This window comes from Podarcis pityusensis (genome assembly GCF_964106645.2).
Source record: "Podarcis pityusensis genome assembly, chromosome: 6".
NCBI lineage: Eukaryota > Metazoa > Chordata > Lepidosauria > Squamata > Lacertidae > Podarcis > Podarcis pityusensis.
Window position 1 is genome coordinate 56,877,054 of NC_138030.1, and position 27,226 is coordinate 56,904,279.

Sequence of the window (27,226 nt, forward strand, 5' to 3'; positions counted from 1 at the left end):
CGGAATCCAGAGCAAAAGATCCAGGACTACTATTGCCTGGTTCATCTTCTAACAACATCCATACAATATGCTACAGAAGCTAAACAACCTGCATTGCAGATACAAGCTGGGACTGTTCATTTCCCAAAAACAGGGTGGATCAACAATACCTCCAGTTACTGTTAGACTTCCGAAAATCGGTCCAAATTAGCAAACCACTCTCTGGATATGGAGTTGTACTAAACAGATGCCATAATGACACACACATTCATCCCTTAAGTATAAAACAGATACTTAATTGGCCTTGGGCAGTAGTCACTATACTTTTTGGCGTGGCAATTCAGGACCAAATTAGCTTATCCAAAATCAAGTGCTCTCTGGCAGCTGTAAATGGATTCAAAGCTGCAAGAGGGATAAATTTTGAGCTCTTTAGAACAAAGAAAGCAGGAGGCTAGAGCAGGCTATGCTAATTAGATGCCAAACAGGCCCAACTCAGAAGTCTTGGGATACAAAAGCCTTTCAGAGACAAAATGATGAATGAAATGTACACAGCAAGTGGCAATACAATAAAACGAATTTCTCTTATTCTACTTTCTTTGGGATCAATTACTCTTATTTTTATAACCCCAGGAAGAGACCTCCAAGCAAAAAAAGAAAAGAAAAGAAAAGAAAAGAACCTCACTGTAAAAATTCTTCCTTTACAAGTTAAAAGCTGAATTGATGAGAAGCATCAACCAGCAGAGGTGCCCTTCTCCAACTCCCCCCAAGTCAGAATCTATAGATATGTCTCTTATACAGGATGCCTAGTCCAATAACTGCTCCCTAGATTGTAGCTTCTTCTGCGCCATTTGGCACTTGGCAGATTGCAGGGTCACAGAGACCTCAGCTCTTTGGGCTGGCCTACATCGCATAAAACTTCAACAAATGTTACGTATGGTTCAGTGGCTTAGGCATGACCCACAGCATTCTTGGTCAAGGGGCATGTTTGCTACTACATAATGAAGTTAGCAGCCTTAGTGAATCCAGCACTGGGCACATAGTCCCACTGAATATTGATGCAAGGAAAGACAGACAGAAACCACAACAACATTTATAGTAAGTGTAACTTTATAAAGAAAGTAACAACAGCCCAAAATACAGTATGTTTTATTTATTAGGTAGATAACTAAACTGTACTGAACCTTACAGCACTGAGTTGAACTGCAACTGAACAATCAGTTCAGATTAAGCTAGACAGTCTTTTGATGCTTTAAATCATAAACATCAAATTGAAGTTCCATTCTATTATTTCTGCCTTGTTGGAACCTCTCTCTTCAAACTCACCTGTCAATCCAGGTTGCCTACCTAACTGCCAAATTACACACAATGGACTAGCCGACTGATAATCTTCAACAGGCAATCGGAGATCTTCAACAGCATATACAGTAAGCATAAACAGCCCTGTTAAGATCACAGTCTTAATGCCCGATAGGATCCACCACAGACCCGTCCTGTCATGCAACTCCCCTACTTAACCCCTATCCCAGCTTTTTTTCTCGATGAGGAGAAGTTGTGAAAACTGTACTTTATGCTAAACAATAAAGGAAGTCAACTAAGGTCAGTAGATCCCGAAAATTCATAAAGAATCCAACCAACCATATTAAGCTACTGATCTAAGCCATCAACACAATAGCAAACATTTTGCTTTAAAGCAGAGATGCCCCAATGTGAACTTTATGCTTCAGATTTACAGCAATTAACAATGAACTGAGCATTTCAGTATATACTTTGCACCAACAGCCTGAGAAGTATTGGAGCATGACCTGCTGATTATTTCCAGTTGCGCTTACATCTGTGTCCACATAGATCAGCAAGACTGCAATATATGGGCCCTTTCAGCTAAGCTTCAACCAACAAGAAGGCCTTGATAAGAATTACTAAAGGACACAGCCAGTTTTTGCCTGCATCATCACTTGCCATTCCAACCTCACAACTATATCATAGAAATATTTCATAAAAACAGATTTGCTGCCCATAATCACAGGAGAGAAAGGCAACTGGGGATATGGGGCTGGAGGAACAGTATTATTTTCTCTGGGCCCTGCACCCCTTAGAGACAGCCCTGACAGTAGCCCTTTCCTAACTCAGAGTGTGCCCAACCGTTTTCCTGGTTGGTTTGATATTAGCAAAGTCACAGCCAATTAGAAGTGATGCTTGAATCAAGTCTGTGTATCTACATCTTCAGTCTTTGACCCAAGGTGTAACCCCCAACGTTTAGCAATAATAAAGCAAGCAATTTTGGGCAGCCAAATAAGATCCTGACTGGGGTTTTTCCATAGCCTCTGCTTGAACTTGTTGGCTCATTAGGAAAACTTGTCTACAAAAGATGCTCTGCATCACCGGTGGAAGAGACTCTCGTTAACAACAGGACTAATTTGTATGCTAATTGCCATTACCACAGACAGAGGTGCAGCATTTACAAAAACAAATAAGGGAATTTAAATATAGCAGTTGCTAGATAGAAGTTTTCGAATTTTTGTGCTTGGCATGCCAGGCACACAGTGAGGCAGCTTCCACACAAAGTGCTTTGAAGTTTCAAATGCCGGCTGCACTGTTTCAGGGTATCGGGCCCCTGTGAACCCCACAAGCTCACCTTGTCTCCACTAGTCCAGATAGGAGTCTAGCAAAATAACCACAGGTAGCACAGGTTAAACAATGCCTCAGCTTGCTGGCACTTTTTCTTGTGCAGCCTCTGCCTCCTCATTTCCAGTTTAGCATTACAACAATAAGACAGTGATAATTGGGGGAAGAAGCCATGGCTAGCTATGAATGAGGTGAGTGCCTATTGCACAAGTCACTGCTGTTATGACTAAAGCAATGGTGAACAGAAGGTAGTTCTGGATCTACCAGAAGATCTCTGAGTGATCTGGAGTACATCAGTAAAAACATCTGACTCCAAACTGTTTCAACAACGGCAAAAACAAAATGGCTTTCTCCACCCCCACCACCCAAATTATACAACTGAACTAAAGAAAGTGTGTAAGGACTCTGAGCGTATAGCTCGGTTCCAATACTCAAAACAAAGGGCTCAGAATTCTTAAGTTTTAGGTGTATGTCTTTTGCTTCTCCCATAAATTTTTATTAAATTTCAGTACACTTAAACAATTTTATCCAAATTTCACAAACTATCACACCCATGTCTTTTGCAACTAAATCCAGTTGGTGGGCTCTGGGTTTTAGTAAAATAGAAAGTAGATACCCTGCAAGCCTGAAGTTTTCCTGTCTTTGTCTGATCTGTAAAAGGAAGACACCATGGATTCCCAAAGAGATGGTATGATCCCTGAATAGTGAAGGCATGCTCCAGAAAGAAAACTTTCTGGAAGTTTTCATAACTTTGAAGGAAACTCATTTTTTCTTTTCTTATTTGCATTAAGGTAAAAGCAGCTGCTGCCACGTTAGGAGCCCCAAAACCAGGTGATGCAGAAGCAACGAGGGCAATATTGCTTAGCTGAACTAGCCTCTAAGCCTGTAGAGGGCAAATATGAGCTTTCCTCACATCAATACAAAAATTATGAATCTTTATTCAACCACACTGAGGAGAACACTGTTGGAAATTGATTCATGTTTTTCGTGAATTCGAGTTTTGCATCCAAGTTCCATACCTCCTTTTTAAAAAATCTGGAATTAGTAGTACCCACAACTACAGAGCTTCCCATGACAAGAGAGCTTTGGGGCACCTTAAAAGAGCAATGGATTTATTATGAGCCAGAACCCATTTCAGAGCATGAACCATTATCTAACATTTCCATGAGGAAAGAGCTCTGCTCTGCTCCAAATGAGTTGAAAACGAGAAACCACTAGCGGCATACATACAGAATAAGACCACAAGATAAATATAGAAAATCACAGCTGGGAGTTAAAGAGAAACACTGGATAGGTATGGAAGAGGTCACTCAGGCAGAAAATTTGAACAAAGAGCCAGTGCACTCCAGCGGATAGCACGCTCAGGTCTCAGCAAAGATATCCTATGCATTTATGATTTCGCCTTTGGCAAGTCACTATTTTCGGTCTCAGCTGAAAACCCATTGAAGAGCATGCAGCTCATCAGATTAAAGCTGTTTCTGCTAGTCTTAGTTTACTCAGTGAAAAAAAATTCTGCTGTACTAAACTAGCTAAAGAGTAGCAGAGCAAATAGACTATGAAGTAATAGACATCAGGTGTTGGTCTGACGCAGTCAAAATATATATAAAAAATTGTCCAGTAGCACCTTAGAGACCAACTAAGTTTGTTCTTGGTATAAGCTTTCATGTGTATCTGAAGAAGTGTGCATGCACATGAAAGCTTATACCAAGAACAAACTTAGTTGGTCTCTAAGGTGCTACTGGACAATTTTTTAAATTTTTTTTATATATTAAGAAAACTGACAGTCATTTAAAAAACTATTATGTAGAGGGACATCACTTACAAAAAGCCAAGCAGTGGACTAAGGACAGAATATGCATATAGGAAGCTGAACAGTCTGTTTTCATACATTTAAATCAGATCATTGATCCAGCTAACTCAGTGCTGTTTACATTTTTTGCCTTGTGAGCCAGGTCTTTATCTGGCAGGGCCACCCAGCTGTCAGAGCTAACCCACAGAGGTGTGGGGAGCTACTGGGCAGGACTGACCTCTCTGCTCACCAGCTGATGATCAGAGACTTCTATCCTGCTCTCTGCAGGAGTCTTCACCAATGTATTCCCTGAGACCTTCTGCATTCAATGCATGGCCACATTCTCTGCACCTATTTGTCAGTAAAATGTGTCAGCGTCCTCCATTTCTCTGCTGAGCATGAGAAATGATCTTATCTTGGGCCTTCTCTTTCAAACAGACACGGCCTCAAGCTGCGTTTTTTTCCATCTCCAGAAATCTATGTACAATAGTCTATTATTGGGAGGGCAGACAACGGATGCTCACACAGGACCTGAGCTTATGACATTTGACTATTTTTTGGAGTAGGCCGAGTGGTGTCACATCTGGTAGGAATTGGCCCAGCAAAGCCAGGAGCTTTTAACAATAATTAATCCTAGCACAATCAGCCAGCCCAGCAGCTGGTATAATGACCGTACACAGCTCAGGCAGAAGAAACCCCCTAAGATTGCAATCTCCCAGAGCAACAGACAAATAAAGGACTTGATTCTTAGGGGAGGGTACAGAGCAGTATCTTTGCCAGGTAATGCACAGAAGCATTCAAAATATGGCCTTCAAAGTCATTCTCAATGGCATGGCCCCAAGGAATTAACACAATGGTTCCCACACATATTTTGAAAGAAGTTAAGGGAACAAACTTTCAAAAACCAACTTTCAGAGGGGTCAATTTGCCTTGAAATATGGGACTCAATACAATGGCATGATTGCAAGCCCCAAACCATATAAAAGCCAGTCATCTGCCTCTAAGATTCAGTTCACACAACAATCCTATATGAAGTTCACCCAGCGAGCTTCATAACTGGACAGGGATTTGAACCCAGGTTTTCCCAGTCCTACTCCAGCACTCTTTATTACTGACACCACCCTGTATCATCACACGCAAAGAATTACATGCTGCTTCTGAGATAGATGCGACTTTCAGGTGGAAAATGTATCTTACGTGAAGCAGACGTTGGAATCCTTGTAAAATATTCCTTCACTCTGAGCAATCTTTGTAAGTTCCACGCCACAGGGTAGTGGTTTCCAGCATGTATTTACTAAACTACTTAAGCTGTTTTTATTCCTGGCAGACCTCTTTTTAACCAGCTGAAGAGAAATTTGCATTAATTATATCAAAACTTTCCCTTCCTGTACTTGAATTTATGTAAATATTCATGAAGTTAACATGAAACCGATTATTTTCTAAAAGATCAGGCTCGTCATTTTATATATCTTCCCAAGTGTGTAGCATAAAACTGGGATTCCTCCCAAAGGGAGGAAACAGATGTTGGTACCAAGGGACAAACACCCGAGAATTTAAGACGTCTTTCTCTTTCCAGGCCACAAACAATTAGGATATCACCTCAAACATACCAGCATTTGTAATGTTTAAGCAAGTAGCAATGCAAGCCTTCAGCACAAAAACTAAGCTAAAGATGTTCCGTAAGCACTGTCTTCACTTTAATTATTCCCCAAAACTATTTATTTAGAACTTTATTCTAACTTGTTACATTCCAAGGGAGTTACAGCTAAAGTTACAGACTGTGTTTTAAAAATGCATGTATTTTTGAAGGCTAGTGGGGAGGGAATTACAAGGAATGAACAGGGGTGAGGTCTCCCACTTCCTAAGGATGAGTAAGGATTCCTTGACCATTCCCTTAAGCAAGCCAGGATAATTTCCTTCCTTCAGTTTCCAAGTGGCACATTTGACCACCATCAAACTACTAATTTCAGCTGAAGAAGCTTATCGTTGGTCTGGCTTTCCACAGTTACTGCCACTGGCATTTTAATTTAAAACTTTTTTTTTTTTTTTTTAAGGAAAGTAAAGTCACTTGATAGAAGTTCCACACGTTTACAATCATGTCCTAGCAAACTTTGCTGGAAGAGAAATACACCACCATGAGAAACTTGGGAAAAGAATATGACCAAAATGTAAATACCGGTAACATCTCAGTGTTCTTTATTTGTAAGGTGGTATAACAAAACTGCCATTTTGTTTTTGATCTTTTACCTGCAACATTCAAGAACATGCATTTCTAAGCAAAATCAGAAGATTCTTAGAACGTAACAAACTAAAAAGAGGGCTATGTTCTTCTATAGCTCATAAAGTTGGTCAAACTCCTCTTATGCCACTTTTTTCATAAATGCAAATCTGAAATCAAGAACAAAACTCACTAACCATCAGCCTCAAAAGTAGCAAGATTCTCAATACAATATGATTTTTGAAAGAAGGCAATACAGTAACTTTTTTTCAATCAATTGCTAGGAAACTGAAACCAGGTGAAAACAAGGATACTAGTAATCTTAATAACAGCTGGATTTTATATGGGGGTAGTAACTAGCCTTCGAAATGTGCATGCTGCTTATTGGAGCCTCCTTGGCATGTCTACTACCTTCTCTAACGTTCCTTCTTGAGATTGTGGCCAGATGCAGACTCAAGGTTTCAGACCTACTAAAATTAATGCACCTAACTTAATCATGCTTATTAATCTCAGGAGCTCTACTCTGAGTTGAATACCACTCCATGGCTTCAATATCAGTCTACTTTCCACCCACCCAATAACCCTACTTTGTTGACTAACAGAGTCCTAGAGGACTTGAAAGCTTGCACACTATTTTGTGACAACTTGGTTGGCCTAACAGAGGTGCTGCCCTACTATTGATTTTCGAATTTTTTTAATGGGCCAACACAGCTGCCTTTGTGTGCGACTATGAACCAGTTCACCCTTAGCTAAGAAAGAATGTTTTCTCCTTCCCAAAAGAACTCTAGGCTTTTTTGGAGTTACACCACGGGTTAAATTGGCCCCTGGATGCTGATGCCAACTGGCCTGTTGCACTCCTGCCAACATCCCTAATGAGGGAGGTGATCTAAAAGAGAGGCAAACCAAATGAAGCCAGCCTGCCTTTTGTCCTAAGACAAAGAAATAAAGGAATCAATATTTGCCAGTCTCCAAAAGGAGTGGGAGGAATTCTACTGAAAATTCAAAGGGTTGTAAATTTAAGTATTTACAAAGAAAAAAGGAGAGAAAGCAGTGACATGTCCTTTTAAGGCAAGATCACACTAAACATAACTCATTATTTCTAACACTTCCACAGTGTTTATTCATGCTTTCTCTTTTGATGAATTTGGTTGATAACCAGGCACTTGAGGCTTTAGGTCCAAATCGTATCTGCAGTTCATACTCCCCCCACCCTTTGAAAAGTTAAAGCAGGACGTATTTCATAACCTCTACTAAGGTACCAAAAACACCCAAGTAAACAAAATCAATTAATGGAAGCATTTCAGCTTGAAGACACTGCTAATTCTGTGATCTACAACACAATCAACAATCAATCAAATTTTCTTTATTGTGATCTTTTTTCAGTTATTGAAATATTCTTGTTCCAAATTGCCAATAGCAGCTTATAGCCATCATCTTCCATAAAATGAGCAGTTTGATAAATAGTGTACATTCTGACGAGGTATCTACTCATCCCTTTGCTAGTCTTGAATTTAGTCTTTCCTCTATTCCAGAGCCGAACAGACATTATGGTTGTGGCTGTGCAAACAATGTGGAGCGGACAGAAGATTAATTAACTCATAAGGACATCCAGAGTCAAAACACAATCCAAGCTATCCAGTTGCTATCACTCCAAGGCTTGTAGCTACATGATAAAGAAGGTAGTCTGCTGAAGGAGATCTTGATTGCCCAAAATGTGTACTGATAGGCGATATTTTTGTAAATCAATGTATCTTTCATGCATCACTGGGCTTTTTAAATCACACTCAGTCTCAAAACATGTTGATGGGAATGCAAAAACAGTATCACCAAGAAGCAACACAATATTTATGCTAAATACGTAGAACCCATGCTATTTCTCTTGTACTGGTCATACAAAAGCTCAAAACAGTTATTTTATGCATCCATAAATGGTGGTAATGATTGTGTTCATGAGTTAGAGTCACTGGGAGATGGCATTAGCAGTGATTAGGGCCTTTTGGAGGCTGCAAATGGTTGCCAACAACCATTTTGTGGAATCAAAGGACCAGTCACAATAAAGCATAACCAGTACTAATTACAGTAAACAAACAGAGGGATGAAGTTCTGGGCAAGAGAATGTCCATAGAAGAACCGCATACTGGTGAATACCAGATGGTGAGAACAAACCTGAAAGGGCTGTTGCCTTTACGAGCAGCTTCTAAGCATCCTAGAAGCTAAGAACATCCTAGAAGCATCCTAGAAGCTTAGAACAGAATTATGGACTGGATAGAGTTTGGTCTAATCCAGCCTTCCCCCAACCAAATATTTTGGACTACAACTCTAATCAGCTAGTTGTAGTCCAAAACATCTGGAGGGCAGAAGGTTGAGGCAGGCTGATTTAATCCAACAGGACTTGTCTTATACTCTTTTAATTTGGCCAAATCAGATGTACAACACTAAGCCTCCAATCAAAGAGAAATACAGTATCTGGCATTAGCAGTGCCTCTTGCTCAAAATCGTCTCCATCACTAAATTGTCAAAGGCCCATCTGTACCGACACCAATACATTCAGCACTTTTAACAACCCAGAACGCAGCCCAGAGAGAAGGCATCCAAGTACATTAAGCTTTGCTAATGAGGCCTTGCTCTAGATACTATCTGGCTGACAAGGTAAGTCTGTTCATTGCAAGAGGCACTTACAAAGCAGAAGATTACTATTGAAGGCAAGGTAACCCACAAGGTGCAATGTGAACATACACTGCCCCAGGTGATTATTCTTCCCCAAAACCAAGACACAGCAATTATCTTGCTAATACAAACTCCAGCCAAGAGCAAAACCCATCCCAGTTATCCCAAAGAAGAGTGATATGATAAAATGCCACCACCTCCTCTCTCTACTTGTGCCATTCCTGCGATTCTTCACAAGCAGTCCCAGAATTATGCAGGGTAGAAATGCTAGTAAATTTTACCTGGCCAACTAGGCCAGAACTAAGGTAACAGAACAGAATTCAGAAGGTATTATTCAGAGATCTACATTTAACTATGCCTTTGCTCCCAGAACTGCTTCAGAGACTGTTCCACTGTTTTATGTCTCTGACTCTTAGAAACATTTGCAGCCCCATTGAAAGCAATTTGCTCCAGATCTCTGGGTACTTTTATCACATCCTTTTCACAGCTCCAAGGTGTGCTGAAGGAAGAATGTTCACCAAGTGACTCATTTTTGTTGAAATAATTAGCCCAACTCCCCCAATCTAGCCTATTCATCTCTGCAACTCAAATGTATAAAATACTATGCATTCCACAGCAAGAGTACTTTGTCTACAACCAGCTTTTGCCCATAGACACTGAATCTTATATCATAAACATCTCAGCTTATGAAAATAGAAGGCCTGGACTTTTTAGTGAAACTTGTGCTGTGTTGTATGAAGTTGTGGCACTGCTGCTTACAACTGCAAACCAGCCCAGGAAATAGAACTTTGTTATACAAACTTGATAAAGAAGACATCTAGTCAGAATGGAGTCTTACTGATATTCCTTAGTACTGTAATTGGCATGGTTATTCATGGTCCGTATGGGGCATTGCAACTAAGAGAATTTAAAATACATTTTTATGAAGTTCTTTGACTAGCTGTTGTTTGTCTTACTGTGGTGGTAACCCTCATTCTGTATAATTTTGTAATGAAATACTGCTACAAACAGACAAATATGTATGCTTATCTGTTTTGTTTTTGCCTTCTTATCAATTCTCCCCACCCTATTCAAAAGGGAGAAGAGGGAAAGAAATGTTCCCAGCAGTATTTAGCTGGAAGAAAGACTAGTGGCCAAAAGCAGGTGTGTACCATCCCATTCCCAATGAACTTTGCAGGAATGCACAAAGTATTTATGTTCCGTTAAAGCAGGCTTCATCAATCTTGGCCCTCCAGATGTTTTTTGGCCTACAACTCCCATGATTCCTAGCTAGCAGGACCAGTGGTCAGGGATGATGGGAATTGTAGTCTCAAAACATCTGGAGGGCTGAGGTTGAGGAAGCCCACGTTAAAGCTACCAAATTCCACAAAAGAATTTTCCCCATCATGAGATCACCCTTCCCTACTTCAATCATGTATTCTTCTACAATACACCCCAACAGCCGATGCAAATCCAGCAGTGTCTTTATAACCCAAACCGCAGACCTCAGGCTCTTACCACAGGTCAGGCAGGGATATGACAAAATATGCCAAGAAACACCTTCTTGTGGTTGGCTGATGAACGGACTCTCTTAAATCTAGCATGCCTTTGACGTAAGACAAGCAATGGGACAGCCAGGAAGGAGGAGTGCAGGGACACCAAGAGCCTGTTCAAAGCAGGATGCTTTCCAGAAGCACAGCAAGTACCGCCAACTCCCCACACCACTTTCCCCCCTCCCCAGAGCAAGATACAGCATAATTTGCTCATTATTGCCATTGCAAATATACCACATTCTTTTTGAAATTGGGAGATATTTAGACCATTACGCCTACAAGGCCTAATTTGTTTTATAAGCCGATTATTTGCAGAAGTAACAGCCTGAACAAAAATAAACATTTCATGTTTTTTGAAGCAGTTAAAATTTAGGGTGAAAATGCTCACTTATGGCTTGCCCCTAAACAGTATACGTTTTGAAGCTGCTTGGGGGTGAGAATTACCTTCTCCCTAGCAATTTATAGTTTATTACGGAGATACCAATTAACTTTTACCTGCTTGCTGAACTTAATAATAAAAAAGAGGAGGAAGCAAAAAATAGAAAGTGTCTGCGTAGATCTGGAAGCTTTGCTCCAGTTGTGGTCCTCCTAGACCAGGGTTTCCCAAACTTGGGTCTCTAGCTGTTTGTTGGACTACAACTCCCATCATCCCTGGCTAGTAGGACCAATGATCAGGGATGATGGAAGTTGCAGTTCAAGAAACAGCTGGAGACCCAAGTGTGTGAAAAGCTGTCCTAGACCCAGAAAGCAATCTGGTCACCACTCATGTTATATTCTTCCTGACAACAGGCTTCCAAACAATACAGCCACAAAACAACAAGTTACATTAATCAGATGTTGCAACCACATATTGAGAAGATGCATTTATGAAGAGCAGAGGAGGGGAAGAAGAAAAGAGAGAACTTTTAACAGGGGAAAGGAAGCAAGAGTGAATAGAGTCGTACCTTGGTTGTCAAACGCCTTGCGATCAAACGTTTTAGCTCCCAAATGCCGCAAACCGGGAAGTGAATGCTCTGGTTTGCGAATGTTCTTTGGAACCTGGACGTCCGACGGGGCTTCCGATTGGCTGCAGGAGCTTTCTGCAGCCAATCAGAAGCCACACTTTGGTTTGCAAACATTTTGGGAGTCAAATGGACTTCCGGAATGGATTCTGTTTGACTTCCGAAATCAGCAAAGCTTAAACTAAAAAAGATCGAAGGCAAGAGTCCCCCAACCAGCCCCCTCAGCAGAAACCCTGCACAAGGATTTCCACTTGCATAATGGGGCTTTGCCCCTCTTCTCCCTGCTGAGGTCCCTCCCTCAAAGAACTTCCAGAGCAACCTGCAAAAACAGCTGGAAGAGGAGAGGACAGACGGCGAAGAAAGAGCTATGAGCAGAGGGCGGTCATTTCCCCATCCTTTGAAGCCCTGGAACTGGGTGTGGAGAGTGCAGCTGAATGGGACATAGCTGTGGGCAGACCGAGGAAGTACCAGTCACAGTGAGAGACTAGGGTGATGGTAACGTTTTCAGTAACTCTTCCCCTGAGACTTTTGTGGGTGAGCTGAGAGTTTGATTCGACCCTGGGTGAGAAGCCAGGGCTGAGAGGCAGTGTCAGAAGGAAAATGAACCGATATTGATTTATATATACATGTAAGTTTGTATTAATGTAACATTTTTATATATAACAATGTACTTTTGTAACACTAAGTTGTCTGTTGTTGCTTCAGCTTTTTGTACACCATTCAGAGGTATAGATATATTAAGTGGCATAGAAATTAAATAAACATCTTGACACAGGCGTACCACCTCATCTTCTCTTCGCAAAAACTAAGCCTTGAACATTAGCCAGGGATAAAGATTGTGAAATTCTTCAGCAATAAGAGATAACCAAAGCAAAAGCATGGCATAAGTAGCACAAGCAACCATTTCCCCAGTGCCTGCTATCAACTTATTCCACAGAATAAGCAATTACGATTCATGGAAACAACACTGAGGACTTCATAAATTACAAATGCAGCATTCATTCATTCAATAGCAATTTCCCTAAACAACTAGAACATGAGTCTTCAGGCACACACATTTAGTATTTTAGCTCCACCATCAAATAGGAAACTCAGAAGATTAAGCAGGACTTCAACACAAAAGGCATAATGTTCTCCTTCACCTGTCATTAATCTCATGTTCCTTTGCCATTCATAATAGTCAGCATGAATCAACAGCTCATCAAGCTTACATAGCATATTTACTCAGTAAAGCACCCTGACACATGTACATGCTGACAATGCAGTGCGGTATAAACTAAAAGTGCCTTACTAGGTCTGGGGAGAGCAGAGTTCAAAACCCCTACTAAGCCATGATGTTCACTGGGTGACCATGAGCCAATCAGTAAGTTTCAACCTAACTTACCAAACAAACCTTGGGATTTTTACAAAGATGGAGAGAAGGGAGCACTTATGGACTACTCTGAAGTCACACCCACACCATCCATTTCAAGCATGTGGCTTCCCTCAAATAATCCTGGGAACTGTAGTTTGTTAAGGGTGCTGTGAATTGTAGCTCTGTGGGGCGCAAACTACAATTCCCAGGATTTTCTGGGTAAAGCCATCTGCTTTAAATAGGATGGTGTGGATGTGACTCAAATTTCTGATTTGCTGCTGCTTCACCAGATGGATAAAAGGGACGCGGGTGGCGCTGTGGGTTAAACCACAGAGCCTAGGACTTGCCGATCAGAAGGTCGGCGGTTCGAATCCGTGCAACGGGATGAGCTCCCGTTGCTCGGTCCCTGCTCCTGCCAACCTAGCAATTCAAAAGCACGAAGTGCAAGTAGATAAATAGGCACCGCTCCGGCGGGAAGGTAAACGGCATTTCCATGTGCTGCTCTGGTTCGCCAGAAGCGGCTTAGTCATGCTGGCCACATGTCCCGGAAGCTGTACGCCGGCTCCCTCAGTCAATAAAGCGAGATGAGCGCCGCAACCCCAGAGTCAGTCACGACTGGACCTAATGGTCAGGGGTCCCTTTACCTTTACCACCAGATGGGTATAAAAGGAAGAAGGCAACATTCTTTCTTTTTGGAGCCCCAGATGCATAATAAATTTCTAATTTTTTAAAAAAGAATTTACTGCATTAGCTGCCTAGAGTTTGATTATGTTTTACTTGGACAGCTCGTCATGCAATTTAACTATCCATTTTTCTGCATACAATAAACATACTGCTGTTTTTAAAACCAAACTTGAGAAAAGGTTTACTTAGGATGATGAACACATAAAATGCCAGAAATGCAGTTCACACACAATAATGTTCACTCCAGATCACAATAATATAAAACTTGCGTAAAACAACTTCAAAATTTTGTTTCCTGGAACGCAAGATAAGCCTGAAGGTAGGTTGAGCAACTGGGGAAGTATCTGATATATTTAAAAAACAACAACCCAAAAACAAATAAAACAATAAAAGCCATTTCCGCAGCAGAGTTGAGAAAGTTGTCGCACACTAAGAGAAAGCTCTGTATTTCTGAAACTACTAGACTGAATCATCACCTGCATTGGCACTTGCTGTTAAAGAGCTTAATCATCCCTTGCCCTAAAGGATTCATCATGACTATGCAATACTAAACGGCTTTGAGTGCATAAATTTAGATTGTCAGGCTGCCTCCACACACCACCATGTCCTCTCAGCCTAAACCAATGACAGGGAGGTGTGGCCTTCCAGGGGCAGAGCGAAGGTGAGGCTGGTTCAATGTGTGTCCAGAACTCTTCTACACACACACACACACACACACACAGCCTTACTCCTAGAAGGGATCCGGTACCATGTGACCTATCTGGCGTTTACCCGGCAGCCAATCAAAATGTCGCCGGCACAAGAGGCAATTTCATTCATAAACTGGAAGAGGGTGTAATCTTACACAGTGCCACGAAACTTTGAAACGGGATTTCTCTCGCACGGGACCATTTTTGCCAAAGTGAAGCAAGCCAACTGAGCTTCACTTCTGAGCTTCACTTCTGAGCTTCTTAAGACGAAACCATGAAGCCCTGCGCTGCTTGGCTCCAGGCTGGGAGCCACAGAACTGCATGTAATCCTTTCGAACACAAACGCCCACGTCTCCACCTAGGATATAAACTGAAATCCACTCCCTTCCTGCAACCGGGGTCAATCCGCTGATGACACACGTCTCTCGGGAGATGCACGCAGAGCATTGCCCTCGCCATTCTGCCCATCGGGGGAGACCAGGGCAGGCGAAACCGAGCGGGGTCGCGCCTTCATCTCTCACCCCCCCCCCACCCTGCAGACACCCCGGCAGAACAGGAGCAGATTGCCCCCCACCTCCCCCCCCCAGCCAGCTGTCTTCCTGCTCGCAAGAGAGGATTTAAAAGGGGGCTGATCGCCTCCCCACGCCTGATACTCACGGCAATCTGCCTCGTCACTATTATCTGAGCAATCGTCATCCTCGTCGCATTTCCAAATGGAAGGGATGCACCGCTCATTCCGGCACTGGAACTGGTCCTCTTCGCACTCCTTGGCGGAGCCTGCAAGCGGCAAAGGGACACCCGGAGTTTTAGAGGGGTGGTGGGTCGAGGGGGGGAGTCCCCTCCCTCCCTCCTGCATTCCGGTCCCCCAGCCATCCCTTCCACAACCCGCTTGCAAAACGGCAAGCAAGCCCGGAGCGTTCTAGGCCACGTTCTCCGCGAGAAGGCGCAGAAAAGCGCACAAAGCCCCATCTGCATACAAGGAAGCATCTCCGTCGGGAAACAATGCTCCTCCGGGCCCCCCCCCCACCCGGCGCGTGCCCATTTTGGGGAGGCGGCACGGATCGCGCTCGGGGACAGAAGGCAGGCATGGCTCAGGCGGGATGACTAGCAGCAGCAGCAGCAACAACAACAAAGGGTCATTCCAAGCCAAGTGGGAGAAGGTGCGGGAGCCGCCGCTGTTGCTTCCTAAAACATAAGCCTCACCCCCCGGCAATGTTTCAAAAAGAGATTGGGGGGGGCGATGAGAGCCAAAGGTGCAGATATGGCACCTTTCCTCAGCCCAATTCCTGAAGGCACGTTGTATTAGCCCAGTTGGGGGGTGTGGGGGGCGGTAACGACCGATGGCAAATTGCAACGGTGCTGATCGGACCACAGCTAAATAGGAAGGATGTCCTCTGGAAGAGGTGTCCCCAGGTGAGAGGTGTCGTCCTCCCCCCCCCCCCCGGCTTTGGCTTAAAGCGATTATCCCCTTGGAGCAGTTTGCACCGGGATATCCGTGGCTCTGTGCGCCTTGCCCATTTGCGCGTACATGCACCTCCCGGGTGGCCTCGGGGTCCCACCCGCCACGCCGAGGGTCGGCCAGGAGTTTGGGGGCAGCCAGCGCGCGCCTGGCGCTCGCCCGCTCTCTCGGCTACGCCGCCCGCGCCGCCCACCCACCTTTGGCGATGTGCATCTTGACGAGCAGCAGGTTGAAGAGCAGCAGCCTGGTGAGAGCTGGCCGGCACATGGCGTCCCCTCCTCGGCGGCTATGGGCCCCTGCGCGGCTGCCTCTCGCATGCAGCCTTCGCCAGCCGAGCGCGAACTGCGGGCGGCTGCTTCCTCCTCCCGCGTGTGTGCATTTCAGCCCGAGCCAGTGACGCTCCCGACTGGGCGGGATTTCAGCGAGCGAGCCAGCCAGACCTGGGCAGGCCCGCCCGCCCGGCAGGCGGCACCACGTGGGCGGCCGGCCGGCAGGCAGGCAAGCGGGGCCAGCCCTACAGCCAGTCCCCCTCCAAGGCAACCTCTCGCCCCTCGAGGGCTTTCGGAGTCAGCAGTGGGGTGCGCGAGGCGGCAGCTGCTGGCGGTTTCCACCAATCACTCTTTCCTCTTGCTCGCTTCCGGCAGGATTCCTGGAGGCAACCCACCGTTGTTTCTTTACTAAAAGTGGGAGGGGGAGAGAACCAGCAGGACTTCGCCCACCGGGTGATCGGAGAGGCCACCAGCACGGAAGCTAAGCCGGCTTTGGCCTGCTCGGAGCCTGGATGGGTGAGGACCTGGGAACCACGTGCAACGCCGCTTGGGTTCCGCGACGGGTTGTTGCAGCTGCTCCAGAGTGAAAGTGCCAGGCTTGCTTCTCTGAGGAAGGAATGCACTGTCCTGGGCTACGCCCCCCCCCCCCCCGCTCCCTCTGCTGATCTTAACACCCTGGAAGGTGAATTGGGAATGAACTGGCAACCAATGCAATGGTTTGAACAATTAAAAATTATGCAAATTTATGCAAATAATGTTCTAAAGGAAACCCCAGCCAGTAATCTGGCTGCTGTATTTTGGACCAGTTGAAGTTTCCAAGTTGCCAGTGTATGGAGTATCATCTCTATCCCAAAGGGTCCAGTGAACCAGCTGGAGCGCGAAATTGGCACTCCTAGGCACCAAGGCCACCTGGGCCTCAAGTAATAATGTTGGATCCAGGAGAAACTCCAGCCTATGAACCTGCTCCTTCCAAGTCATGTTACTACGTCCTGGACTTGAAAACTTGGAGCACATAATACTTCCGGCATTTCAGAATTCAGTTTCAATTTGTTGGCCCACATCCAGCCTATCATTGCCTCCAAACACCTGTTTAGCACCTCAGCCCACTCTCCTGATTGAGAGGGTACAAGCTTGGGTGCCACCTGCATATTGGTGACACCTCACTCCAAAACTTCTGGGGTCGCCTTCTAGAAGCTTCAGATAGAGGCTAAATAGAATGTAGAACAAGATGGAACCCTGTGGAACACCACAGGAAAATTCCCATGGCGTTGAACAGTGCCCCTCCATAACTTTCTGGAAACAGTCCTGAATTTAGGAGCAGAGCAGCAGCAGGTACCCCCAACCTGCACCTCCTTGAGCCACTCTGGAAGAATACTGTGGTCCAGTATCTGAGAGGTCCAGAACCAGCACGGTCATGCTCCCCACATCTCACTCCTGAAAAATGTTATCATTAACCAGGATGACCATTGTAGTTTTGATGCCATGACCAGGCATGAAGCCAGACTGAAATGGATCCAGATATTCAAGCATTCCTGAAAAACCTTGTTCCAAAAAGGGACAACACTGTGAAAAGCACAAATAAATACACCATAAAACAGAACACAAAAATGCCATAACCTTGTTTTTTACCTGAACCTTTTGCAAAATAGCCCCATCAGCTTACAGTTATTCTTTGTTTATTTCATTTCATGCCCTTGCCCTTTACCAAATCTCCAACAACTAATGCTCAGAGATCCTGGGTTAGAAGACAGACTCCAAATCTCGATTTGGTTATAGAGTGGTACCTCGGGTTACAGACCCTTCAGGTTACATACGCTTCAGGTTACAGACTCCGCTAACCCAGAAATAGTACCTCGGGTTAAGAACTTTGCTTCAAGATGAGAACAGAAATTGTGCTCCGGCGGCCTGGCAGCAGTGGGAGGCCCCATTAGCTAAACTGGTGCTTCAGGTTAAGAACAGTTTCAGGTTAAGAACAGACCTCTGGAACGAATTAAGTACTTAACCCGAGGTACCACTGTAGCTGCCTCCCAACCAGTGGTGTCAGTCTGGCCCTAATAGGTGTGCTGCAGCTAGAAGGAAGGATGAACTGTGAACCAGGTTTTAGGAGGCAGAACTATGTGGGTGCATGAGAAGGAAGCAAAGCAGGAGGTATAGAGGCAGAGCAGGTATATCTAATGAAGTTTATGAGAGCTGAGGGGGTGGAAGATCTGGCAAGCTTAGAAAGCAGCAGTGTTTCCTCAGTTTCATAACTGAAACCATGACATCAAACACCAAAAGATGTAATCCCGTAAAAATACAGATTAGCACATAATAGATTATTTATTTAGAGCATTTGTACCCCGCTCTTCAGCCAAAAAAAGCTCCCAGAGCAGCTTACATACAATCAAAACAAGACAGTCCCTGCCCACAGGCTTTAGATCTAAAAGAAAAATCCCATGACAAGGGACAGTGAGTATATGTAATGTTATATGTAATTATGATTTGCACTATTTGTTCATTGCACAATATTAGGATTTTTCTTTTCCCTCCCAGGCAGATACATCCCCGGGTGTAAGTTGGCTCTTGTACTAGTGCTACTGGAGAATATCAAGCAATTAACCCCCCCCCCCCCCGTGACTTTATTCAAAGGCATGTTGGTACATGTATTTCATTTTGGCTGGGAATGGATGTTCTGAACCTGGAAACTTGTTGATAGAGATGTTTGATGGGAATGGTTAAAGCTTTGGAACAGGAGTAACATATAAAGAAAGGTGTTTGTGTGTTTGTGTTTACAACTTGATTTGACCTGGGATGTATTTATTGTGCAAGTGTACTGAGTGCTGTTGTCAATTTTGATGTGGGGAGACTGAGCGCAGAACTGCATGGTGATTGCCAAATGTGCTCTTTACCCAAAGGACACTCATTTTATTTAGAAGTAACTGTTGTGGAATCATCACACATGCACATATTTGTAACTGAGGAGAGGTGCACTCTGTGCATGCTCATGTCATTTATTTCTGAGGCTCAGAATTCTTAATCATGTCTTCCAATTTCTCAAATTAAACCCTTGGGGATGTGTCATGCTTTGATTGGGTCGAATACTGCCTGCCCATTTTTATTCTCAGTAAGCCAGCTGCCAAAGGTCTTCCCTTTAAACTTCAAAAAATGCAGGATCTGGAGGCCTAATTTTAAATTCCTCCTCTGTACCTCAGGTTCATTGTATGACATTGGCTATGTTATTCTGGTACATTTTCAGTCAAAGAGATAGCCACGGCTTACAGCAGAAATTGAATCCCCAGAATCCTAAAAATTTACTATGATTTACTTTGCAGGGTTGTTGTGAGGATAAAAAGACTATGGCAAACTTAAAATGCTATTACAGAAAGTAGGCTGGTGCATGGGATGGTTCAGATGATAACACCCTGTGCAGAGCCTATATGTAGTATGGGAGCATGGATTGCACTCTGCCTGCACACCTCACCCAGACAAGCCTGTCCCAGGTGACAGCCACACACTGGATTTGCCAAGGACCTACATGTGAACTCCACTGTTTGTAGACCTGAATATCCTGCTTGTGTCCCAGACACATTTTTCTTTGATTTTTAGATTGGGATTTTTTCCTCCCCTTTCCCAGTTCAAAATTGGCACTAGGCAGGCTGGAGATAGACTTTTTATTTTGATTATTCCATATTTATCAGTATTACTTTGATATCCATTCCCTCATGGCTATCCAAACACAGGCATCCCAAACTCTTCCCTGTATCCTCCTCTGCCCAAGCACATGACTCATGAAAACAAGCAACTTAAAAGAGGACAGACAAAAAGACAACTCCTGTAATTCATACTGAAATATCGAAACTAGAGTACTGTGCAAACTGTAACTGTGCACCATAAGTGCAAATAGTGCAGTGAGTGACTAGCCAAAATCACAAAACTGCTCCATATTAAATGCCCCTGTAATAATTAAAGCAGACTCACCATACTCTTAAAAAAATGCTCATATACTATCATGAAGTATGGGACAATCAAATATGCAAAAAGTTTTAAAATAGCAATGCAGATTCATGAAATCACAGTCTTGGGAAGATTAATAAATAGGGGCACACTGATAAATACTTGGTTGGGAAAAAACTTATGTTTTCCCTTTAAGGAATAAGCTTGACACAATGTAAGCCACTAATCAATTGTGGAGGTAGCTATTGCCTTTGATTGTAACTAGTCCATTGACAGCTTATTATGTATCAACACCAATTTATTCAAACATGTTATCTTAGTTTTCAGCATGCTGATTTAGAGCACACTTGTGGTAAATGAGCATGTGATAAATGAGCCAAAATACCTAATTTGTTCTAAGCCATTACAATCCATCAGGAGTCTGAAAAAGAGTGTCCAAAAATTACAATTTGGCTCCACACATTTCAAATTCACTTGTTTGGGAGCAAATACCAATGTAGTCAAAGGAATTATGCTGGTATAATATCATTGTAAATGTGCAAAGCATACAGCCTAGAGATTACTCTTGATGGAGGTAAAGCAGCTTTAGCTGTAAGTTACTGGCATTGTATTTATAAACCCAATTTAGCTACAATGCTTCCTTTGCCGAAAATGTAGACAAAAATGAAGAAGGAAAAAATAAATACAGACTTTCCACAGAAACCTGGATTTAGCACCAGCCGGCTTAAAATCAATGATGATTTTACTCAGCACTTGGAAGTATATCTTTGTATAAGGCAAACCAATGAACAACAATTACAGAAAAGAGCAATACAGACTAATAAATTACAAGTCAGTCAGACACTTACAATTGATCGCGCCATTCTTCATAACACAGGCAAAGCCATTTGTTTGATTACTAAATGATTTGTAACTTCTTGGAGTCTCTGGAGAGGCACTTGCTTAATTCCCTGGTGACCATGTGCTAAAAATGCTAAGGCCCAGCAGGCACCGTTATGTTAGATTCTTCATTATGCCAATGTTCCTGAAGGGATACAGCACAAAAAACAGAGATGGGATTGCTGTGTTAATTACCATGTTAATTGAACATTTCCTTGATCTCAGAATTTAATTAGACCTGTAGCACCTCTCATTTTGTTCTTATGACATGGTGTACAAAATTTCATGTGGAATCAGACGGAGGGATGCAAAGGACCACACAGAACCTCCACAGGTGTATCAGAGCTTCCGCGAGCCTCCCTTCCTAACTGTGCAGCTTGGGAAAAAACACTCTAAAAGTCCAGGTGTCCTCTAAGACAGCATTTAATGCAGCACAAGGATCTGCAGTCAAAAGAGGAAACTGCATAAATTCAAGTGTGTACATGGAAGTATTTTGGCACAGGACTATCTGGATCACACCCATACAGATGAAAAAGGATCACAGAATATCATTTGGGTAACAGCTCTCGACCATCTTAATAGCTCTCCACAGGTCAATTCATACAGCAGGTTTCACCACCCACCTCTCCAGCAAAGATGTTCATGCCTCACATTTTTCTCTGAATTTCCATTATTTTATGTTGATGCATACTCTGAGTAACTGACATGCTGGCAGACATTGCATGAATACCGAAGGTTAAATTTCCAAGAGGTAGCTGTGGGGAGATTTTGCTCCTCGATATAGTCTCCCACTTTTACCCCACATGCATGATGAGCAACAGCAAAAATCACACCATATTTCTTAATGCAGAAGGCAGTGCAAATCTTAAGGTAGAAACCCTTACCAAATGGAGAGGTGGTTGTCTGTATTGGGCTTTTTCATGAGGTTAAATGGATAGCGAAACCACTTGTGGATAGCAGCAAAAAAGCTCTCTGCTGTTGGGATGGAAGAAGTACGGGTAGGAATCCCGTTTAATGACATTGCGTCGCAGGAAAACAATGCACAGAGACCACGCCCTGGTGTGGGTTGAGGCTGCTCTGTCACCTTTGGTGTGACAATGGAGATGAAGTGATGGACATGAGGCAGGAGTTGATAAAGCAGGTGAGCTCCGCACAGGTGAGCTGCATGCAAGCTGCCAGCCAGCCCTGTGGAACCTCCTTTTATTGAGACAAATATGCAAACCAGGCAGATACATTTTGGGCTGTGACCTTTACACATCTTCTGGTCCCGAGATTGTGGGGTGGTACAAAGTTATTTTGGCACCTATTTCCACCGCGTCATTTTCCCCTTGTATGACGAAGGAGACAAAAGGTCTCAGAGACAAAGGTTACAGACAGGACACCGCAGACTACTGAGACCGCAAAAGGTTAGACAGAGGCAACAATGTTCAGACAACCATGGCTTTGTCTATGAGGGGTGTATGTGCTCCGCACTCCAAGGTCACGTGTGCAGGCAGGCTGAGGCTGCCTGCGGGTGGGGAGTGTGCTCCCTCTGGATCCCACTCCCCACTCCGCGATCTTCCCTACATCTTGATTCAGTTGTATCTGTGTCACTGAGTCGGGTGAATGCAGCAGATTTCATTCAAAGACATTTCAAGGAGTTGTGGTGTGTGGTCTCCCCTGAAACAGACTGCTCTGCTTGCCACCTGTACGGTTGAAAGGTGTCAGACACTGGCATACCACAAATCTTCCAGCATTGCAGTGGCAGTAGTAGAAGGTGGGCTTTGGTCTGCACCACGTCTGGGGTCTTTTGGATTCTCTTGCAGGCGTAAAGTACAGAAACATCAGCGAATAGAAAATCCCTAATATTATGCTTGTTCAATATTTATATTAACTGGTAATGTTCAAATGGGGTTTCCAGGGTAGGGTAGAGCTCTTCAAATACTGGCTTGCCTGAACGTGACACAAGGTGAAATTGCAATGCTAAACACCCTCCAAAACTGGCGGCACATAATTCCTCTTCTCACACAGAAAAGTAAATGAACATAGAAGCGCTTGTCAGGATGGCAAATTAAACATATTTGAAGGGAGGCTTCGCTGAAAAATAAACACTCAAAAGTCCAATTTTTGAACGCAGAGAGTTTTTGCATGCTCACTTCTTGGTTTATTGGATGGATTAATAATCTTTGCATTATTAAGCCCTCGCTGACCCAAGACTACCAGTCACTGATCTGCATGAAAAATGAATATGCAGTGTGTTACACAGAAGCCCTGACAGTCACATTCTCTAGAGGAAAAATGAGGAAGAAAGAACAAAAGCCCACAAGACTCTGCTTTTCAAAAAAAACAGCCAACCACCTTAAAATTCATATCCACAGGCTAACTCATAAATACAGTCTAGGCAACAAATGAAAATGCTGTGTCTAATTATTTCCCAAGCACCTATACATAGCCGTTAATCAGTAATAAGTCAATAAATAATTGCCCTGAGCTAATGATGGGGTATAGGTGTGCTTTTTTCAACCTACTGTGTGCAATAGAGCTTCATAGATATGGTAACAGCTCCCAGAGAGGGAGCCACAAATCTGTTGCAGCAAACATGAGAATTTCTTTTAGTACCAAAAAGACTTAACATGTTTATTGTAGCATTCTTATTAGTTATGCATTCTATTTTTATTACAGTGGTACCTACAGGTTACAAACGCTTCAGGTTACAGACTCTGCTAACCCAGAAATATTACCTCAGGTTAAGAACTTTGCTTCAGAATGAGAACAGAAATCGTGCTCCGGCGGCACGGCAGCAGCAGGAGGCCCCATTAGCTAAAGTGGTCTTCAGGTTAAGAACAGTTGCAGGTTAAGAACAGACCTCCAGAACGAATTAAGTACTTAACCCGAGGTACCACTGTATATATAGGATATATATAGGATATATATATATCCTACTGTATTGCATATATATCATATATAACAATATAATTATTTTGTTAGAATTTTGAGGTGTCACTCTGTTGTGTTTCTGAACACAGCAGTAAGTTTTATGCTGACCTGTGCTCCTGAAGTACCTTCAAGGATATATATCCACTACTCCTGCTAATTTCATAACACAGCCTATAATAGTGGCAACAGCTTTAGGAAATGCAAGGTTCTTGGTCTTGAGTCCAGTGCAGTGACAAGTAACTGCCCCATCAGCGTAAGGATTTATGCTTACACAATGGGAATTTTCCCCCACTCTCCCCCATGGCCTCTGTTTTAGGAGTTCCCTCAGATTGGAAGAAGAGGGTAGGAATGTCCCATTACAGAAGCATAAACCATTGCACTGAGGGGATGGTTACTTAGCACTATATTTAGTTTCCACCCCCCGTTGTGCAATGGATGGGGTTCAGTCTCAGTTTTGAATGTGAGAAACCCAGATGCAAATCCTTCCTCAGCTATAGAACTCCTAGGGTAGCTTTGAGTCTGTCGCTGTCTCTCACAGTGAACTCAAAGAATAGTAAGACTGATGCGATCCTAGCTCCACTTTACCATACTTCTGAGTAGACTTGGTCAGAACTGCTCTGCAAGGCTGCAGTTTATGTAAAGTTTATAAGCATAGGCTTTCACTGAGCAATGATGCTCTGAAGAAGGGCTGGATAAATGTAAATAACTCCATTCCATTCATGCTGAATCAATAGTTTATATATTTCAGTGCAATGTACAACTGTGAGGCTACAAGGCTATGCACACTTACCTGGGAGCATTGAACATAGTGAATAAAGCCTTGTGCTGTTAAACATGTATTTTAAAGCTCCCATTGAGGATAAGAATGGTAAGTTCAAAGACGGAGCAGCTTTATTGCTATAAGCATCCATTTTTTCCCTTGTACATCTCCTCCCCCCATGCAATTCAATTTATAAACAAAGGATTATGTCTTATTTATGATTTGCTAAAAGAAAGCTTGCTGCAGTTGCTGAAGGGCTCTGAGATCAACCAAGATGATATACAAGTATGAAGGCAACACCATTTCTTAATGTGGAGAAAACATGCAGAGAGCAAATCCAGGTTGCCTTTACCAGAAGTAAGAGGTGAGGATACCATCTATTTTGCATAGTGTTGAGTTGTGGGTTGACATAGCAGACGACACAGCAATTTCTCCAAAGCAGCTCTTTATTTTGTAAGCTGGAACAGAACTAAAGTGAGGAGCTCAGCCAGCCTGCTTATATAGAGCTACAGAACAATTGTAACTGTTGCAACGTTCTAAAACTATCCAATCACTGAACGTCACTTTTCGATCCTTCATTTGCATAGAAAACTATCCAATCACTGAACATCACTTTTCGATCCTTCATTTGCATAACTATCTACAGTATCCCCCTGCTGGCCCAGGGTGAGAACTTCAGTACATAACAAACCTCCCCACCGAGATAAGGCGTTAGTTACAATCATAATGGTTTCCTTATATACAGCACTACATGTAATGGTTCAATTAGGCACAAAAGCATATCGGTTACATTTCCCATACTTAGATCAACAGTGATACATGTCCAATAACATAGTCCTTTAAATAAGTTGGGCGCTTGGAAACTCTGCCAGACTGCCAGGAACTGGTAGCCAAGTCCGGGGGGCCACACAATTCTTGCTGAGGCTGTGGTGCGACCCTAGGTGGCGTTGAAACCAAATCCCCTGGATCCGCTGCTGTGGGTGGAGCCTCCGCAAGTGGAGTGGTCTGAGCCTGTGGTAAGTCTGGCAGACCCTCTGAAGCAGCTTGGTTCGGCTCCACGCTGGCAGTTTGTGAGGGAGGTGTAGGTGGAGCCTCGCCATCTGTAAGTGTCTCTTCTGGAGCCACGAGCGCAGTTGGGGGCACCACGGTAGTGTCCAAGTCCCCAAACCCTGCGCCTAAGCTGGTCTATGTGCCGGCGCCACAGCGTCCGTCTTCGAGTGCCACCTGGTACGAGCGAGGTCCAGTGACTCCCACTACTGTGGCTGTCACCCAAGGAATGTCCCCCACATAGTTCCGGGCAAAGACCTGGTTTCCTGGAACAAATGACCATGGCACGTTGGCACAGCCTGGGGGTTCGGCCACAGCAAAGTCCGGGTGCAGCCAGTCGAGCGGTGACCTGAGGCGGCGGCCCATAAGCAGTTCAGCAGGACTCTGCCCTGTGGCCGCATGAGGGGTGATGGGTTGCACGAACAAGTATTCGGCGACCCGCTCGTGCCAGTCTCCCCGGTCCAGGCGCGCCAGTGCCTCTTTTGCTGAGCGCACCATTCTCTCTGCTTGCCCATTGCTGGATGGATGAAATGGTGCCGTTAGGGCATGGCGGATGCCCAGTCCCAAAAGATACCACTCAAAAGTGCCTGATGTGAACTGCGGTCCGTTGTCGGAGACAAGGACATCAGGACACCCATGCGTCGCAAACAGGCCTCGCAGCACCCGGATGACAGCCTTGGTAGTGGTGGAGGGCATCAGGGCCACCTCCAGCCATTTGGAATAGGCGTCCACCACTACCATAAAGGTCCGGCCGTGAAAGGGGCCGGCCAGATCGATGTGCACCCTTGACCAGGGTGTCTTTGGCGTCTCCCAGGTGTGTCCCTTAGCTGCCGGTGGTGCAGGCCTCGATTCTTGGCACACTTGACAGGCGGACACCCTGGCAGTGATGGCATCGTCCATGTTAGGCCACCAGACGTAACACCGAGCCAATGCCTTCATTTTGACAGTTCCCGGGTGGCCAACGTGCAGAGCCTCCAGGACGCGTTGACGGAGTCTTTGGGGAATCACGACACGGTCTCCCCACAGCAGACAGCCACGATGAGCTGAGAGTTCATGTTGTCTGGTTGCGAAGGGCTGGAACTCCGATGCAAAAGGCCCTTGTGGCCACCCCCTCCACACCCAGTTGAGCACACGGCTGATGGTGCGATCCTGGGCAGATGCGGAGGCCACAGTGGCAGCTGATACAGGCGCTGCCGGAAGATCCTCAATCAGGAGGAGCGATGAAGCTGGAGCCGGGTCTTTCACAAACGCTGGAAGAGGGCAATGGCTGAGGGCGTCGGCATGGCTCATCGATTTCCCCGGGCGATGGACGAGCCGGTAGTGGTAGGCAGCCAGGAAAACAGTCCATTGCAGCATGCGTGGCGAGAGGACCGGTGGCGTTGGACGATCACCGGCGAGGAGGCCCAGGAGCGGCTTGTGGTCAGTGAT

General features: G+C 44.3%; 1 protein-coding gene across 2 annotated transcripts in view; it reads right to left on the minus strand.

Annotated features, from left to right (window-relative positions):
• The window catches only part of LRP8 (LDL receptor related protein 8), a 204,724-nt gene extending 188,345 nt beyond the window's left edge, over positions 1 to 16,379 (minus strand). For both annotated transcript variants that reach the window (XM_081010429.1, XM_081010427.1), the window contains exons 1-2: positions 16,192 to 16,379; positions 15,193 to 15,312 (exon numbers count right to left, since the gene is read on the minus strand). In XM_081010429.1, coding sequence (XP_080866555.1) covers positions 15,193 to 15,312; positions 16,192 to 16,261 — 190 coding nt within the window. In that variant the 5' untranslated portion in view covers positions 16,262 to 16,379. The remainder of the gene's footprint in view (positions 1 to 15,192; positions 15,313 to 16,191) is intronic.
• Positions 16,380 to 27,226: the final 10,847 nt, after the last annotated feature.